The sequence below is a fragment of the Tinamus guttatus genome, unplaced genomic scaffold, assembly GCF_059628265.1.
Source record: "Tinamus guttatus ecotype Peru unplaced genomic scaffold, ASM5962826v1 Tinamus_guttatus_pri_ptg000242l, whole genome shotgun sequence".
Taxonomy (NCBI): Eukaryota; Metazoa; Chordata; class Aves; order Tinamiformes; family Tinamidae; genus Tinamus; species Tinamus guttatus.
The window spans coordinates 6,302,416-6,321,754 of NW_028288776.1; the positions used below are offsets into that span (position 1 = coordinate 6,302,416).

Sequence of the window (19,339 nt, forward strand, 5' to 3'; positions counted from 1 at the left end):
CCACACTGCAGCAAGTCTAAGCCAGCTACAAACCAAAATGCACCAAAATTAAACTAATATTAAATGTGCTTCTCCTCCCACTACACAGCTTTTCATTGGAAAGTATTTTTCCCCAAGAAACTCTGGAGCGTGCAAGAGCAAGGCGCTGCCCGAGGACTGAAGATGTGTTTTGTCACAGCTCTCCCTTAGACTCGCAGTGAAAGAGGCAGGAGGAAAACGCTGCCTCTCTCATACCTTGCCTGTCCTGACCATTTAGCTTATGAGCTCGGTAGGACAAGGGCTTCTCTGCTATGAGTCATAAACTGTTTAGTGCCTAATGGTGGAGCCTATAGACGCTTAACATAACACAATCATGTCACTTAAAGGCCATTAGTCTCCAGTCTAAACAGCCCTTTTCCAGTCACAAAGGAGACCTCCAAACTCTCCAAGGCAGAATGAGGGACGTGGGCGGTCGCTCAGGTCACTGGACTCACAGAAACCTGCTGTGAAGCTCCCGGTAGGATGAAGCCCAGCGGCAGAGCAGCCAGGGGAAAGTCACGGCAGCTCCAGCCACTGAAAGGCTGCCAGCTTTATCTTTTGGGCTTCCTTGAACCACCTGGATAGCTTAAATCCGCAGGAAAGCCCCTGCCAGCCAAAAGACAAACCTCACCACCACCCACAGCTATTCTGCTTAAAGCGTGGGTGCTCTGGGGAGCCACAAACTGGACGTGCATGAGGGGAAGGAGCCCGTCCTTCCCTGTGGGAAGGCAGCGCAGCCCCCGCCAGCCCCGGCTGCCATTAGCGTTTGCTTCCCCGAGCCGAGGCGAAGCCTCCGGAGCAAAGGACAAGTGCAGCAATTAGAATGCAGGGGCTGCGGGAGCTGTTTAACAGCCCGACCCGCGGGTCAGAGCTGCTGACTCCCAGCCCCTGCATAAATATTGGATGAGGCGAGGAGAGGGGCTGCTCGGAGCCACCCTCGGCAGCGGCCCTCCCCCCTGCAGCACGGCTCTGCTCCTAGCGAGATGCGACCACGACGTTATTTACAGTCGGGATAATCACTGGAGTGCCCAGGGAACAGGGAATGGGGAGGAGGGCGGCTCGGTGCAGCCCAGCACGCGGGGGCTTCACGGGGCTGCTGCCACACGGCGCAGCGGGTCCCTAACCAGAGCCCCAAGCGCCACCGCGAAGCAGGGGCACCGGGCACACCGCGCGCTCCCCCGCGAAGGCTGCCCGGGAGCGCCTTCCCAAGGCTCCTCAAGGAGGAGGAGTGCTCCGTGGCTGCTTCCCGCTTTCCCACCGGCATTTCTATAAGACCCTGCCCTTGGAGGGAGCCTTATAGCAACATAAGCAAGTCCCACCAGCCCTCCCCTCCGAAAGGAGATGCAGAATGGAGCAAGGAAAGGCCACTTCCGACACACAGCTGATTTCAGCCCCCTCCTTTGCCTCTCTGAGCAGGGGTTTTGCCGAGACGACTGCGCTGCTCTGGCCAGCACTGCTCTGCCCCAGCCACCCCTCTGTGCTGGAGCTAAAACCACGCTAGCCACAGTTGTGTGGACCTGGTTCCCATCTGAACAGACCCTCTCCCGAGTGGCCTGCTCCTGTTCAGAGCTCCTCACAGGCCCTGTCGATGCCGCTCTGCAGCAGAACTCCTGCTCCAGCACAGCCACAGCAGTTCAAGGGCCTCGTCTCTGCTGCAGCTCCCCAGCTGCCCTGTTTGCTCTCCGCCTTCTTCACCTGTGACCTGTCTGCTGTTCATTCACTCAAGGACCTCAGTCACCTTGAGCTTCAGCCATGCTGACTGCCATCATCCCTACTTCGTCTGGAAGATCCTCTCACTCCTCATTTCCTGCTGGAGATGCCAGTCAGTTTTGCACTTGCTGTGATGCTCTGCGCATTCAGGTTCATGGAGATGGGGGGCTCCTGAGAGCAAGGACAAGGGCCATTCTGCAACTCTCTGCAGCACAGACAAAAGTTTATCACTGCCCAGGGCAGCATGCAAGTGCTACAAGACGGGGAATGCAACTTGCACGTGTTACCTATGCCAGTCCTAAAGAAATTCCACTGCTGCTTTGTGGCTGGTTGCTGAAACCAGGGGAGGCAGAAGCCCGGTCTCACCACTGTCAGCTTTCCCGAGCTCGCTATGTAATTAACAGTCTTAATTATTGATGGCAAAGGAGGGAAGTCAGGAAAGAAAGAAAGAAAAAGCCAACAAGGAGGGAATGACGTGGGGGTGGCGGGTGCCAAAGGTCTCTGAACGTCTCCTCTCAGCCTAGAGCAGAGAAAGAGCCCCCTAGCCGCTACGCGGCTCCCGCGGCCCTGCTCTAATGCTCCCTGACATGCCTCTGAAGACAGCGAGCTGTTTGCAGTCACCACTGTGATTTGTTAGTAATTATTTTCACGGTGTCACATTGCTGTCACTCCCTTAACAAAGAGACAGGCAGCCCGAGGCTGCCTGCAAGAATGAACCAGCGTAGAAAAGGAATTGTCAGGCACCCAGGGATCCTCTTTGCGTCCCGGGTTTCATAACCAGAGTCCTTACCAGGTTCTGAAGAAACTTCTGAAGAGAAGTGGCAAGACAGAGTCATCTCCCATCCTGGTCACAGCAAGAGGAATTAATTACTAACCCCTCCTAAATTCATCTTACCTGTAAATCCAATGCAAGACCAAGGTGCTTAGAGCTACTCAAACCAACAGCTTGCTCCAGGACTGCAGAAAACTTTGGCAACTGATGACTTGTCGTTCTCTCCTTGCATCTTTTCATGAGTTCCTCCTGCCTAGGTCCTGCGCTCCTAGGCAAGGCCACCCTAGTGATACGATCCCACCTAAGTGTATCACGCCCGTGTGCATTAACCCAGCCACGCCGGTCTCCTCTCCGTCAGTGTGAACTCTCTCTCACTGCTGTGCTCCACAGGGCAGTAACACTGCGTTTGGCATTCAGCTGTTTGGCAGCTTCCTCGCACCAGAAATACAGAGCCTTGCTGCCTGTTTTCTCACACACCACAGTGGCTTGACAAGGACCTCCCCTTAACCCACCTCCCATCCATCCATCTCGCACCTGCTGGGTAACCACAGCAATCCATCCTTCGGCGAGCTTGTCAGTCAAAGGTAATCACTCCTTTCCCAGTAACCGTGCAGCTCGCCTGGGCCCCCAAGGAATGGAAGCTATTTTGGCACCTGAAGTGTCACACAATATAAGGATATTGAGATGAAAGACCGAGACACCTGGCCAGCTAGCCCTTAAAGCGCCCTTGATGTCTATGCAGAAAGAGAGTGGACTTCCTCCAGAGCAATTCGAAGTTCGAATTACACCAGAGAGAATCGCTCTTCCTCTGCCTGCTCGTGGCAGCGCACAAGGGTCATCCACCGCAGTCGCTGGGAGCCATGGGCATTAACTCACCCTCTTAGCACGGGGAGACTTTGGAAATATTAAACCTCACAGTCTAAGCAAAACCCTCCTGCAATTAATTGCATGGACAGCACTGACTCAGAGGGCAGCTCCTTTTCAGGGGTCCTTTTCATAACCAAGAAATGGCACATTCATGCTGCGAAGAATTAGGATCACCGTTGGGAAGCTAAATGGTCCATAAAATGTAACAGTTCTCACAGCGAGCTCCAGCAGAGGAGAGGGCTTGGTGATCTCCCTCCACATGGTTTGGGGAGGACAAACGTGACTGAGCAGGAACGGACATTGAACCCACCTGGTGCCCAAGCACCCACCAGACCGAGTCTGGCTCACACCCAACTGGAAAAATTGGAGCAGGAAAGACAGACATGATCAAGGGGTGCTGATGAGAAGGGTGTCCCAGTGCGTAGGTGCTGGGGAGAGGGGAGGAAAGCCCTGCTCAAGTAGAAGGAAACAAAGCTGGTGAGACCTAGGCAGGACAAAATCCTGGTAGAGGGTGAGCTTCTCTGCTGGCACATCTCTGCTCCCTCCTCCTCCTTCCCTCTGCTTTCTTCTCACAGCTTCACCTGCCTCATGTCACCGTCAAGATCTGGGCCCTGGGAATCTCTAACCTTAAGACACGATCTTCGGACCGCCAGGCTGAGGACAGCTCCCTGGCCCACCACGGAAAACAGCAACGCCAGGGTGGAATGGATCAACTCAGAAGGTAAATCCGCAGCTCTTGCATGCTCCCAGCACCCTGCACGCACCCAGGTCCACTCCTCGGGATACGGACAGTCAGCTGGACAACGCACAGGAGAATCCGCTGCAGGGAAAATACCAGGGATGACCTCAAGATGGCCCAATAGGTCTTTGACAGCTAGGAGCCTCAGGAAGAAAGGGACAGAAGCCATCTAGGAAAATGGCTCCCAACAGGAACAAACTTGCAATCACATAAAATGCTTTCGAGCAAGCTACTGAGTTACACAAGGCTTGAACAGAGCAAGAGAAAGGGGAAAGACGCTGCTCCCAGGCTAGCTGTATTTTTCAAGCAGAGCTCTTTAACCAGAGAAGCCATGAGAGAGCTATTCCCGGCCAAGCCACTGGGAAGGCTGCGCTGATGCCCATACACAACCGCTTCGCTTGGGTCTGGAAGCAAGAAGAGCTGAGATCCAAGGGGAGAAAGCTGACATTTCAGCCTTGGCTGGCTAACACTTGAGATATTAAACCATTGAAAGCAATAAAGGAAATTCCCAGTTTACAAAACTACTTTTTCACACATGCGGCAGATAAGACCCAGGCCATACAGCCCTCCAGTGGTTTCTACTCCACAGCCCTCAAGTCAGCCAGCACTTTCAGTTCCCAGGGACACAGAATAACCATGATGCTGAGTTGCTGTTATAGGAGTTTCTCCACAGGCAGAGAGGGTCAGGGTATGCTCTTTACTGAATATTCCATATAGATCCTTCAATTTTTAAGACATTTGCCTGAAGTCGGTATAGTTCTGGGTATGGACTTCACCTTTGAGATTCTTCCTGATGAGGGAATTATTGTCCTTATTGTATGAACAGATGGAACTGCAACCAACGGCTTGCATTTGACTCTGCAAGAAATTTTGAATTATGCTTCCCAAGGAAGAAAAAGACACAATATTCATTGATTATCATATCCCTGTGGTTCACTGCTGGAAATAAAGAATTTGTTGCAACGCCTGTCTTATTCCCCCCCACATATCATAATTTTTCTCCAAGTTTCTGATCTTTCACATTGCATCCAACTTCTTTGGTCTTAATTTTCAAGTAGCAGCACCCATAGTCCACAGAGCGCATCAAGCACCACAGCTCACCAAATCTGGGACCACTATGACTCTAAACACAGCAAAGGTCTTTGCTATCACGTGCCAGACAGCCAGTGGACCTGAAGGTGGGAGTCCACGTCATGACAACCCCCAAGCAAAGATTTCATGTCCAGCGCTTACCCCAAAGACATTCCCAGAGTCACACATCTCAGACAACACAACTTGCAGCAGTTCTCCTGCACTCAACAGATTTCAAACAAAGGCAGGAACAGGAGACAGCCAGGAAAACCTCTGCAGAAGGATAATGAGAGTCAAGTGTGCTACATTTAAATAAAAGTCTACAGTGGGAGAAACCTAAAAAAAATAGAATTTATTTTGCATAAGTGATATCATTTCCTTTAAAAAACAAAAAAGCAAGCCTGCAGGGTCACAGAAGCAAATGGGGTCAGTGTTACTCCCCGTAAGTGCTGGAGAAGAGCATGCTCATAACCCTGCCTTGCTTAGCTCAGGCAATGCACTTCAGGATGTAATTGCATGAACAACTCCGGGCAGCAAAGCTGACTCAAAAGGTTCTTGACCCTGCATACTCAGGCCCATCGCTGCACTACAGTTTACCACCCTCTTTCTAGACCCAGTGTAACCATGCAAAAGCCTTAACCAGAAAAAAAAAAAAAAGATTCCTACTAAGAACAATAGCAGAAAAAGCTAATCAAGATTCTAGCTGGAGTTTAGTTGTTTCTAGACTTAGGTTACTACATCATTTTTCAGTTACCTGTTCTTCCCTATTACTCCCCAAGTCACACTCAGAAAACACCTCCCGCCCTGCGGCCACCCCACCAGTCCCACTCTAGGCTCCTGCTGCCTCTCCCCAGCTCAGGTGGTCCCACTCACTCCATTCACTCACTGCAACTTCTCCCCCGAGCAGACACTGCCAAACTCCCCCTGGTTCTGGGATAAAGAACAGCCTGAGCAAGGGACACGAACGCCATCCACCCCTCTTCACTCATAACCTTAGGCAGATCTCAAATCAAGATCCAGAGCAGAAGGCAGGAAAGACCAACTCACTCACGCCATGCAGAACCTGCTCTGAGAGCGCGACCGTTCTGCTCCTTCCAGCCAGTGCAAGCCACACAGGAAGAATTAAAAGCTAAGATAAAATTAAGCAGTGGTATAATTCACTGCTCAGAATTTACTAATATGCAACCTAGAAAGAGCACCACAGGCTATAAACACTTCAAGACATTTCACTGTGTTTTATCACTGTATTAGAGAGCACTTGCCTTTTAACACTTATTTAGCAAAATAAAAAACTTCTGAGCAGGAGTTTCCTGTAAAGAAATAAATTAGCATGTTCTAATCTCCCACAGTTAGTACAGTACAAGCATCTTCATATCAGAAGTACATGGAGCACAGTCTGTGTGCAATTTTACCTATCCAATTATGTCCACTGTGTTTGCAAAATTACCCCAAACTGGAGGGAGGACGAGGATTAACTGATGCTCTTGATATAAAGGTGCTGCACTAAGCTCCAGCAGATCCAGCTCCAGCCCCTCTCTCTGTCTCTGACTGCAGGCACATCCACAGGTATATCACTTAACCTCACTGTATCTCAACTCTGTAGCTAAACACACAGTAAACACCTGTCTTTTATTGCCAAGATTAATCCACATTCTGTTTAAAGAGGAGGCAGAATGCTTCCATACACGGCGGGAACCACTTCGGCATTTTAGGGGAGAGAAACCAGGTTAAAGCCTTTACAATACAAGGACTCAACCCTGGCTGACACCAAGCACCCTCTCTTTCCACTAAAATCAGTCAGCAGCTCCCTTAGCCCTTCAGAGCTACGTTACCCCCTTTACCCAATACCCCATCAATGTAATTTGCTTAATCACTAGTGGCAGCACCGTTTTGGGTGCAGGATGAGGTGCAGACCAGGTCTGAATCCGGCTTTGGAGCTTCTAAACTTAGAGGATAGCTCCTTGCAACAGGCTAAAGCAATCCTCTTTCTGAGCACTCCGAGGCCTGAGGACCGTGTGCCTAACGAGGCTGTATCCCCACTCATACGTTAGCTTGGCAGGTCTGGTGCTCCTTTCATCTCTTGCTTCAGGTAGCTCTCTTTAATTAATAACATTTCTGTGTCGACACAGGGAACTTTCCACCCAGAATGAATAGCCCTCTCTCATTAGACCCATGACTGTCATGATGTATTCAAGAGCAGGAGTATGATTCATTTCCTTGTCTGCGAACGGGGGGTGTTGCTGGGGGTGGGGGGAGACGAGTCTCTGTAATGAGTGACTGATATTTGCTGAAGTTGATATGCGCCTCTGCCGGCTTGAACTGCCTTGTCAGGACAAGCCTTCAGAAAGGTGATGTTCCCACTCAAGAGGTTTTCCTCATTAAAGAAATTGCATCTTAACAAGAGGGAAGGGGAGGGGTGGGAGGAAAGCTGCTGTCTCCCCCATTCCAGCCTGGATCACGCACATGCAGTACTGAAAGGCGGCTAACCCGAGCACAGCTAGGGAGGATCAGAATTCAGCTTCTCAGCCCTCTTGTGCAATGGGCTCCCACGGCAGCGACCCAGCCCCTCCACAGGGGCTCTCCTTGGGATGTCACACACAGCCATGACACAGCCTTTGGTGGCAGGGCTGGGGATCTTTTCTCATGTGCTGAACCTCCGTAAACCATTCCCAGATGCTTGGTGTCTCTTTCCGGGCACGCAGCTCACTGGGACCTATGTTCCCAGTTGTCAGAGGGACACAGATAAAAGCACTTCTCTGGCCTTCCAAGAAAGCTCCAGTGTGCAGGAAAAGCGTGAATCCTGCAGTGCCTCATTCTCTGAAGACTCCTGAGCCAAGCAGAGGTTTCACAGGTCCTTCGGGAGCTGAGTTTCCATTTCAAATGCTACAGGTCCAGATGCCAGTGGATGCCAAAACCAGCTGCTATGATTAAGGCAAGGATCATTCTGAGAAAGGAATCAGCAGAGCAATGAACAGACCTGCCTCGCACCCAGGAAGCACTGCCGCAGTGGGGCCTTCAGAACGGGGCAGCATCGCATTTCTGAAGAAGCACGAGTGGAAGCGTGAGGAGTGCCGTGTCCTCAGCAGTGCCTATCGAGCACAGAGGACAGTATGTTGGCCCTGCAACCTCCCATCAGCAAGAGCAAGAGATGCTAATGCTGGCATCCTGGCCAACAACTGCTTTCCACCCACCCTCTTGCACTCCCCCACGTTACTGTATCTCTCTCCTCCTAAACTTGCTCACATGCCAGATGGCCAAGGCTTGGAAAACATCAAGACCCCACTCTGGAGGGCTGTGTTTAAGCAGCGAATTGAGCCTTCACTGGGAGTGCAAGAAACCCAGTGAAGTCCCACAGCACCAGTTCTGAAACCGCAAGTACTTCCAGGGGCTACTCATGAACTAGATGGTTTGCACTACTCCTTTCCACCTCCAACACCAGGCATAGCCCGCAAGCACCTGAGGCAGGCTCCTGTAGGCATGTCTGCCCCAGAGCAAGGAGCTTGTCCTTCTACGAACATCTCACCTCAGCTTCCTGAATTCCACTGGAATGCTGCCAGGAGCACGCTCCAACAACCTTGGATAAGTAGCCACCCACCTCCCCTCCTGCCACCCCAGTGCCTTCAGTGCCAGATGTGTAGACCCCATAAAGCAGAAGAGGGCTCCAACTACACCGCTAGTCTTTTAGGGAAGTACAGGGTGATTCCCTGGAATACTTCCTAGATGTTCCACATCCCTGATGCTGTATCGCCTTGTCTGAACAGTCTTGTTTCAGCTCTGTGACTTCCCTGTTTAGAAAGAGATGCTCAGTTCTGCTTTGCTAAACCCTATTTGGCAATGTGTCTAAACACACACAAACTTAATTAGTTCGGGAGGCAGAGTCGGCATTTGTGGTGACGGATAAAAGTAATGGGAAATGAGACAAGTCAGAGCTGGCAGGGAGTCCTCACTCAAGCCTCATTCACTGGCACAGCACTAATCAGATGTGATGCTACACGCTGCTACACCCAATCGGCGACGGAGCAGCGCGATGTGCTACTCACCAAACGGCTGCACCCAGACTCCCTGTATCCATGTGGCTGCAAACATGAAATGTATTTTCTGCTTTGCCCTGGAGATGCTACAGGATTGAACTCTCATGTTAATAGTTTAAAAAAAAAATAAAGAAGAGGGAGAAATGAACCACTCACTGCAACCTCATGGCCAGGAGTGGAGTCTTCTTTTCCAGCTGACTAGTAAGGCACAATCCATGCGAGAGACCACTGCAAATGGGGAATCAAGTATCTCAACTTGAGAACTGCATGTCCTGCTGGCCCGTTCACCCCACAACATCCACAGCTCATCAGGAGTAAGGCGGATCTTCACTTATTTTTTGTCTGGTACTTGATCAGCCACGGATAGAGAAATCTAGCAGCAAAAGGAGGAGCTCGCAGCTAGCAGTTTTGACATAAGATAAACATGCTGTTTTAAGAGCAAGGAAGAAGTCAAGAGAGCAATTCACTCACTTCTAAGGATCACAGGCAACTGTGATGATGAGAGCATCTGCAGGACAAACTGTGTTTCAGCCCCAGGACAAGTGGCATAATAGGAGTCAAGAACAGTTTTTCCTGAGCCCAAGAGAAAAATCAGCAGCTCTCAGCAGAGGAGAGGACACAGTCACTCTCTACCCACTCCGAGCTCTGAAGGAAAAGCCCTCAAAGGCTGCCAGTTCTATAGAGATACCAAGTTGGGATGCCACTAGCGGGGACCCTTATCCCACAGTGGAAGGGGTGGAAAGATGGGCTTCAGGCACAGGCAGGTCACAACTCTGTTCTTCACAATCATCACCAAAAGCAGTAAACGGAACTCTCAGGACAGCAATATAAGAGTAAAGAGCTGAGAAAATAGATGAGAAATGAGAACTCAGCACATTCTTCAGCTGTCTTTGTGTGGGTCTCTAAGAAGAGTTTAAATCTGAAATATAAAGAAAAATAAGCCTCACTTTTAATTTGAATCAGTTATGCAGGAATTGGGGAAATACACTCATGCATCAGTTTTGGACATGGTCCCAACCAACACCCAGCTTCTGACTCAAAAACTAGCATGCCATACTCCTGTCTGCAGCATGGCAAATCTCCCCTCTCCACGAGGGTCTGCGCTGCCACTCTGGTCCTCGTGCCTCCCTAATCACACCAAGAACAAGCGAGGAGCTGCCACTCTACAAACACCCCTCTGCAGGAAGGAACCAGTGCTGACTGCTCCCAGGCTGTGTGCGGTTTATTTAGGCTTCAGACTGAGGGAAACCAATGTCAAAGTGAAAACCAAGTAACACTACTAACGAGTTGTGGATGTCAGTTTAACATTGGATATGTCAAGCCCAAGCTTTATCGATGTGATAACAACAAGAGTCTTTATCCAGCACTCTAAGGAAATAAAAAGCTGAGGAGAGATTATAGGAATCCAAGGGAATTCAGCACAATGTGACACTGATCTACAAGCACCTTTCAGATTAGACTAATCTAATTCTTTGACTTTTGAATTCCTTTATTTTTTTTAATCAAGTTTTTCAGCTGCAGGTCCAGCTATTTTCATGATGAGACATGCATGTACACCAGCACCTGCAGATCCCAGTGCAGGCTCCCATCTGGTACTCTTTGGATACTGTTGCCCAGCTGATAAGCACGACCTCAATGATAGGAGCACTGATAAAGAGTGCCAGACTTGGCTTTTATTTTCTCTCCAAAGACTACTCTGCATTTTGCATACAGTTAATGCACAAGATGACAGAGAGAAGGTCGTTTGTGTGAAAGTCAGGTAAGGACCATTGCTTGATTTAGCTGTACAGCAAGACCAAGACTTTTGTTCACACGTGGGGACACCCATCCTTACTCCAGTTTCTGCATGGAAAAACTAATCCTCTCTATTCCCAGAGGAGATGCCTGCCCAGAGGCCAGGCATGATGTCAGGCATCACAATCTGCTGCGAAAAGGGGTAACTTTTTATCCACCCAGTCTCTCCAGATGAATTTTATATTGAAGCATTCAAGGATCTGGAAAGTCATGAATAAGAGCAATGGCCTCTTCTCTTTGGCAAACATAACAGGTAAAAGAGGAAACATGACAAACCCCTGGCTTAAACTTTTCTTGAGTATGAAAGCAACTCTAAAGGGAATATCCTCGACACTGAACTTACAATATGCCTAGCACCTACCTTTTTTCTTAAGCAACCCTCCTCCCCTCTTCATTATGTACGAAAAGCAATGATTCATGTAGCAAATACTAGATATAGTCTGAGGCTTGTGGATGCAAGAGGCTTGGAAACTTAAGAGGAACCACTGCAGAAATCAAGTGCAACATGAAGAGCACTGGGAGGCTTCTCAGCTACAGCTCTCCACCAAACACCTGCAAGGGGTTAAACACAGGCAAATTGCAGCAGAACAACAGGGAAGCAACAAAATGGGGACAAGAGATGAACATCCTCCATTCTTCTCCACCAGAGATCTCTGAAATCGTACTAGTCAGTAAGAGCCACGGCAATCCAAGGTGGAAGGAGGATTTTTTTTTTGCAGGCAGGAAATGTTTGCAAAGATGTACACGCTACAGGCAAGCATGGAGCAAGAAAGCCGAGAAAAATCTCCCTCCCCTTCCATACTCACATCACTTTCAAATCCCAGTCACCACAGGTCACAAAAATCGACTTGACGCTGGGATCTAAGAGGCCTTCCTTCGCCATCCACTCGTCAACCCTCTGAAAAGAAGGCAAGAAAAGAGGATGAGTTTTTGCACAGACAGACCGAGCCACAACAGTTATACTCAGATAAGCTGCTTGCAATCAAGAGAGAAGAAAATTGTGATCTTATCCACCCCTCTCCCTCTCCCTCTCTTCTCTCTCTCTGCTTGCCATCTCAACAACAGCACGTTTGGACCTTTGAAGATTTCTGATAGGAGACATCAGGCAACCGGAGCAGAGATGATCTTATCAGACACCACAGCAGCTCTGCTCAGAGAAGGATGGAAGTTGTGCAGCTAATGGGACAATACAGATGCAGTATCACCTGGCGACTCTCCTCTTTTCTTCTTCCCATATCAAATGGGCTGGTAACTTCAGTCCCTTCCAGTGATGAGAAACCTATTTATTTCTTGAAGCTTTCTAATGCAGGACACAGTTGGGAAGTAGAACCTAAAGCAAGAGCGTCCACTACGACCCTCTAGGCATCAAACTGGGGATGGAAGGGAAACAACCAGCAAAACAAATCATCTGCTTCGATTTGCAGGTAAACACAAGCACTCAGCGATGGTGCCCCTCATCTACAGCATTTCACACATACTCTAATTAATGCATCTTGAAAGTGAATGGGACATGGATCAAAGGGGAATGGGACATGGATCAAAGGGAAAGGACTGGGCATGCACAAGCCCTGCATGGCAGTAACAACCAAGTCCATGTGCCCTTCCTTTCCAGCCTGGGTCTATCTCCTCCTTACAGTTCTGAGCACAAGTTTATTCAGGGAAGGGTACAGTGTGGATTTGAAGTAAATCCAATATTCTTGATTGACTTCCCCATAGGGACACTTGTTCTGGATCCACTGTGGAAGTGGGCTACATTAATCTGGGAGAGGCACATCCATCTGGGGATTAATCAGGAATAACTCATTTAAATCTGGAAAGTTGCAGCTGTATTAGTTGTACTGAAAAAGCATACAAAAATATACTGAAATGTTTCTACAGTAGGAAACTCTTCTAGCAACAGCAACCTGTATTTTGAAGTACTCCAGGAGCTCCTGAACAAACATGAGCCACTGCCCGGGGAGGCAGGTGCAGACACGCACCGCTGCAAAGTGCCTTCCGAGGAGCACCAGGGACCGGGGGAGCAGGGAGGCTGCCGTGCATGGGAGCTGCCACCTCCACGGAATGCCATCTTCAGCCTCCTGGCACTGCTGCTGCCTTTCTGGCAGAGCACAGGGCTTCTTTCTGCAACCAACTATGAAAAAGCTCCCCTCAAAGCAGCATCCAGCCTCCCACCCCTGCGAGGCGCTTTTGCCTCCCATGGGGTGCTGAGATCCTACACCCATCCCTGCACAAGGCTCCAGGGAGCAAGGGACAGCAGCTGGAACCTTGCTAGAACCCCTGATGTAAGCGCCCACGAAGTGCTGTCTCCACGGAGGAATTTAAAGCCTTTAATTTGATTTCCTCACATAAGCAATTGTTGCAATTATTCTGATTAGGAACAATTAGGTAACACAGCAATGGAAATCCTGACAGAGACAATGCATCGAACAGCAACCTGCAGCCTGAGCAGGCTCTGCTTAAGGAGGTTTCCTTCACTATTTGACTTCCAACAAAAGCTATCGATGGAGAAATACTTCCAAGCTAATTAAGGCCTAAATGCTGTAGGAATCCAACATTAAGCAGATGGCATTATTAGGGCTATATCTGCATTTGCACATCCTCCAGATTAGATTTTAGAGGCATTTTCCTTCTATACTACATGTATTATTGCGCATTTAAATAGGTAGAGAAAATTAATTTAATAAGGTGCTGAGGGAGTAGAAGGAAAAAGGAGGCACAGCTACCAGAGCAATGGTCTCAAGCCATCCATGTCTTGGTGCTTTGAAAGTGGCTAAAGCAGAATAGCCTCTTCTCCTATCTGCTGGCAGGAGTTTGGATATCCTGTCAGTACCCTTGACATGAACAGCTGGAGATGACAGATCAATGGTTCAATACTCTCAGCAGCATGTCACCAACGTGACAGCAAATGTTATTCTAATGAAGCTGTAATCATAGTCAAATTACGCGGTTCGATTCTCAGAAAAGGGAGGGCGCAGGGAGAGCGATGGAGAGGGGAGGACAGGATCTGAGGGCAGAGTTCAGGAACTAAAGGTTATTCTTCTCACCTCGAGCACTTGCTGGAGGCTGGGCTGCCCATCCACCATGCCTTGAATAATCCCAGTCAGCTGAAACAAGAGACAAACAGAAAGCAGGAATCAGGGCAGCGTTCAAAAGATGGTTAGAAAATCTCCTCTCCTGTCCTTCCTGCTGCCCTAACAGATGCTCCCGTGACCCACGTGGGCGATACCCGGGCAGCAGCTGCCCCAGCCACAGGCAAGGGCAGAGCTTCATCCCAAACCCGGCGGAGCAGCAGGGCTCCTGCCCACAGCAGGAAACATGGAGCTCCCTTTAGTGCAGGACGCACCGAGGGCTGCAGCGATGCCCTCCGCGCACCGACACGGTGCCCACGCCGCTGCCTTCTGCTCAACGCGTAGCTTCCCGTTCGGATGTCGCTTCGACCTGCACAGGCAGAGGAAACTACTGGCACGTGCAGGCATTGCCCTGCTGTCATGGTGACACCAAAATTGCACAATATTGGATAAACAGAATAAACTACCGTTGGTAAACGAGAAGGATAGAGAATTCACTCATCCACCGCTGCAATGGGCAGCAAGCACACGTATTTTCTGACAGTCCATCACAACATTCTTCTGCATTTTAAGCTGCAGATAACACTCACTGTATTTAAAACAACTGAACGAAATTTGAAAAAAGAACATTTACTTCCTGACTACTAAAGCAATTGTTTTTTCCAGTGGGCTCCTTAGGGAGGAATGCTGCCGACAGCTAATTCCAGTGACTTTACCAGGACTGCTTGGCTGTTTAGAGGTAGGCTCATGGGTCTCTGCCTGGGTCTACCCAGGACAGCTTGAGGCGTGTAGAAACCTTCCAACTGACAAAACTGTCTTTTAACATATTGAATATTGGAGGTCAGTAGCTTGCCATCAATGCATCCAAGTAATTAAAAAAATCATTATTAAAACAAGCACACACTACAGTATTGCTTTATATTGCACTTTCCTCACACATTTTCATAAAACAAAGGTCAAACGCAGCCCCGTGACCCGCACACGGCACCCGAGCCCCCAGGAGCCGCAGAGGCCGCGTGGGAGTTACCACCAGCCTTCCCACTCTCTGCCCAGACTGAGACATTCGCCCTGTACCAAACCACGGGGCTCTGTATTATTAAACACACAGCAACTGAAACTAGCTGAGCTGTTTCTGCCTCTCTGTTTCTTTGGCTGCTTGGCTTAGAGCACTGAACTTGGAGGAAAGAAAAAAAAAAGATTAAACTTCAATTAAATTGTAATTACATTTAATGAATACCAAATACCTGACTCAGTGAATAAGCTGTAAGTGGAAAGATTATTTTCTCATAGTGACTTCCATGGAATAGTAATATATACCTTTTAGGGAAAGTATTTTAATTTTAAGAACGCAGAGTTCCTCTAGGTGGGTTTCTGAAGTTCATCAAGTCACTATTAGGTGGAATTTTAAGGAAGTGGAAGGATACAGACAATCTTTTATATTCCAGAAACTGTTTTTTAATATTAATCTCTATTTTAATTGGCTAACAGCCGCTGCCTACAGACTTCCCATACTCCGAAGACGCAGATAGATTTAAGAGAGATTAATGCATGAGCCGTTTTCAACGCTCACTAGCTTGTTTGTTCATTTTCTTGGTGTCATCTTCCCCGGGCCTTCACCCAGCAAAGATGGGGGGAAACAACCCATCCTCAGCCAGCAGAGCCAGGGCAGGTGCCAGCTCGCTCGAGCAGGAGCGCTCGCCACGCAGGCACCGCCACGAGCCTCGCAGCAGGAATCGCACGCACGGGTACAGAGGGACGCGCTCCATCCCATGGCTCTGCGTCAATACAGACCGGAGATGGCCCAGGAGGGTCCCCACCGCTGCTCTCTCGTCCTCCCTGCTCTGCTCACAGTCACACACATCAGTAACGTCCAGCTTCGCGCTGGGCGCATCGCGGGGCCGCGGCATCATCTGCTCTTGCAGCTCTGATAAAGTACCAAAGCTTAAAACTATGCTCGTGTAAATTCTGATTGGTGATGCTCTGAAGCACATGGACTTGGGAACATAAAGTTATAAGGCATTCTTCTTTTTGTACCTTTATTGTCTGTTCCTTCAGGAAAAAAAACAAATCAATAAAAATTAATCATTAAAAAAGAGCAGAGTACCATGAAAAGCCTCCATGAGCATACTGCATGGAGAGGGAACATTTCACCTAAGCACCCGGCACGAGTTTTCTCAGGCACCAGCCAGACAAACCCCTAGCATCTTGCACCCAAAGGGGCATGATCAGGTTTTATATCTAACAGCAGCTTCTGGCTACCTGTCAGTGCTTTCCATCTGCTCAGAGTGTTACTTCACTCCCGATAACCAAGCTTCAGGGGCTGTTGTTTTACATAGGTAGGTAAAGAGGAAGGGGACAGGATCAGAGCTACAGAGCGAACCAGCTGGTGTGGGACATCAGATGAAGCCTCTCCTGGCCTGGGGCACACGCCGACTCAGGGCAAGACTAAAGCAAAGGGCTGCCAGGAGGGTGCCCATGAGCACTATGCCCTTGCCACAACTGTGCTGCCTTCTTCAGGATGGAAAACAAATCCAATCGATGCTCCGGATCCTGGGAGCGGTGTCGAGGGACCCCAGCAATCGTCTCACACATGCTCTTCATGCAGCAATCTTGTTGCTTCTTGGTAAAGGCAGTGAGTGGCAGGGAGAGGTGGGGAAAAAGCAGCAGAGCAGACAGGCTCCGGTGTAATGTCAACACTGCTGCTTTTCCTACGGAGTTTATCTCGGAAACCATCGTATTTCTACTCCAAGACAGTTTGCTGATTACATAAGCACTCGTCTCTGGTGTACAATCTGATAATCGGCCCTGGTCTTTCTTTGTAGACAAAGAGGCCAATAAATCTCACCCTTTGTAAGTAGAGGTGCCTAGACAAAGCCCTTTACTGGCATTTAGCAAAATGGGTATTTTTCAGAAAAGAGCTGAGAGCTGATGGCCGGAGCTGCGCAGGCAGCGGCTGCGCACACTGCACACCCCGGCTCCCACCCCTGGGACCTGCTCCAGCCCTTCCATCTCCTCCTCACTCCGCATCCCCAAAGCCAGCGGCACGGAGCAGGGTGGCTTGTGGGGAGGCAGGAGCTGTCTGCCCTCCAAGCAAAACCACCAGCACCAGCAAGTGTCCCCCCATGGGCAGGGCCTTCTCCTCCCCATCGAGAGCGAGGACGTGCGAAGGGAGGGAGATGCTCCGCGCGCCCCCAGCCCTGCATGGAGATGTCCAGGCTCTCTTGCTCAGCACACATGAGCACGGGCAGGGGCAAGAGCTGGGCTCTAGGGAGGAAGAGTAGCAGAGAGTAAGAAAGAGCCAAGCAGAGGTCTGCAGTGAGCAGAGGATTTGCTGTAGGAGCAGCGTCAGGTGGTACAAGACAACTGGCACATGAACGGGTGGTGTCACTCGTACAGCCTTCAAGGTAGGCAGCTGCACCATCACACTGGGCCTGGCCTGCTGGGGCTCCCTAGCAAGGGTCACGCATCTCCCCTTTGCACATCTCCAGCCTTTACAAAAAGCAGGCAGAAATAAGGAACGGTATTTTTGTGCTGTGCACTTTATAAACAGTCACAACAGCTCACCTCTGCTTCCCGGGGCAGCGTTTCCAGGTCAGGCTAGGCAGGAGATCCTGTGGCCAGTCTGTGGCACAAGGGCCATGCCCTGCACTGAGCAGCACTGGCCACTCGGGGTTTTGCTCAGGAGCGGGATTCTCCAGACTACAATTACTCCCTAACACACACTGTTAATAGCAGAGGTTCCCCAACCTGGTGTGTTTGATGATTTTGTGCCACAGATACGCACTGGTTTTTGTTTTTTGTTTTTGTGACCGTTTTGCCTGTGGCCTTCAGAGCTGCCCCTTTTTATTTCACTCTGTCCACACAACAGCAGGCAGGAGTTCAGCTGCAGAGGGGGGACTGCAGCACGATGCTGCAGCAGGGACGACCATGCCCACCCGCAGGAGTCCTGCAAATCCAGCCCAGCACGGGGCCACTCAGCACGGAGCCTTTCGCTCTATCCCTTCACACACAGGAGCCAGGAGCCTTCAGAGAGGCAAATACTGGCTCCAGGCATCCCAGCTCTGAAGAGCAAGGGAAGACAGAGAAAGTGACACTGCAGTGAAGGAGCCTAAGGAGAGCTGAATGTCTCTACAAACTTGGTGTCCAGAGGACCTCCAAACCACGAATCCCACTGTCAAACCCCTAATGCCTCTTCACATCCTAGCAGACTTCAGACTGCAAAAACAGGCCAAAGAAGTCACATTTGCTTGCAGACTCTCATGCAGCAACGGAATTGCAACCTTCAGAACAGTTACATTTTGGGCCTTATTCCACCAGTCTCTCAACGCAGATCAGGTGCAAGCTTTAAAACTGATTGCATCACACATCTGCACAAGCACATGTTCAGCAAGTCTCATGTGCATTAGGACAGATAAAGTAGTTGCCCAGCCTTCTAGGAATAAGATTGCAAAAGATTTTCCATTATAGCCCCATTTTCAAACATTTATAACTTTCTGAAAGCCTCTCCCATTGTCTATGCTTAGTTTTTTGGGTTTTCTTTCGCCCCAAAGTTTAAATAAAATAATACTTTCACGTTTTTCAGTTAGGAAAGGAAATTTGTTTTTAAAATGCGGAAATGTGGAAGGGTCTGACTGGCCTTGGAGGGGGCTCCAGCTACCACAGAAAAGACATTTAATCCATTTGGTCCCCATGGGACAAGTATGTTGAGGGCCCAACTCTGCAGGCACTGAAGTCACAGAAAATGCATCGTGGCATCAACGACCTCAGTCCTGCCTGCAAAGAACTTGGGTACTCTGATCCCCCTAGACAGTGTTTTAGTATCCAGGCTAGCCAAAAGTTAAGCAGTGGAGAAGGAGGAAAAAAAGCTTGAAGCAAAGGCAACTTACAAAACTTCCTTGCCTGCAGCGGTGAAGAAGCGTGCACCTGCAGAAACAGCTAACTTTCTGTGCTGAAGTGAAAAAATAATAATCCTACTCCCATGATTCCTTTGATTTGTAAGGAATCACCCAATTCCCTGCATGCCATTTTCATCCTCTCATCTGTATCTGGAAAAAGCTGGATGTATCTCAGGAAAGCAGCTCTCCTCAGCAATGAGTGTAACCAAGTAACAAGACCTCACTTCTCCAGCAATCATTGCAAGAACCCCACAGGCACAACATCAAAAAAAGAGTCTTAAAAATAGAGATGTAGGTTGTCTCACCATTCTGAGGAGCTCATCAAATCACAACAAGCAAGCACACAGGAGAGTCATTTGGAGCTTCTGAACCAT

At 49.4% G+C, this 19,339-nt stretch overlaps 1 protein-coding gene across 3 annotated transcripts in view; it reads right to left on the reverse strand.

The window, feature by feature from the left end:
* ERI3 (ERI1 exoribonuclease family member 3) overlaps positions 1-19,339 on the reverse strand; it is a 122,988-nt gene that overhangs the window by 80,465 nt on the left and 23,184 nt on the right. For all 3 annotated transcript variants that reach the window (XM_088526119.1, XM_088526117.1, XM_088526118.1), the window contains 2 exons: positions 14,047-14,106; positions 11,809-11,900 (listed from right to left, as the gene is read on the reverse strand). In XM_088526119.1, coding sequence (XP_088382245.1) covers positions 11,809-11,900; positions 14,047-14,106 — 152 coding nt within the window. The remainder of the gene's footprint in view (positions 1-11,808; positions 11,901-14,046; positions 14,107-19,339) is intronic.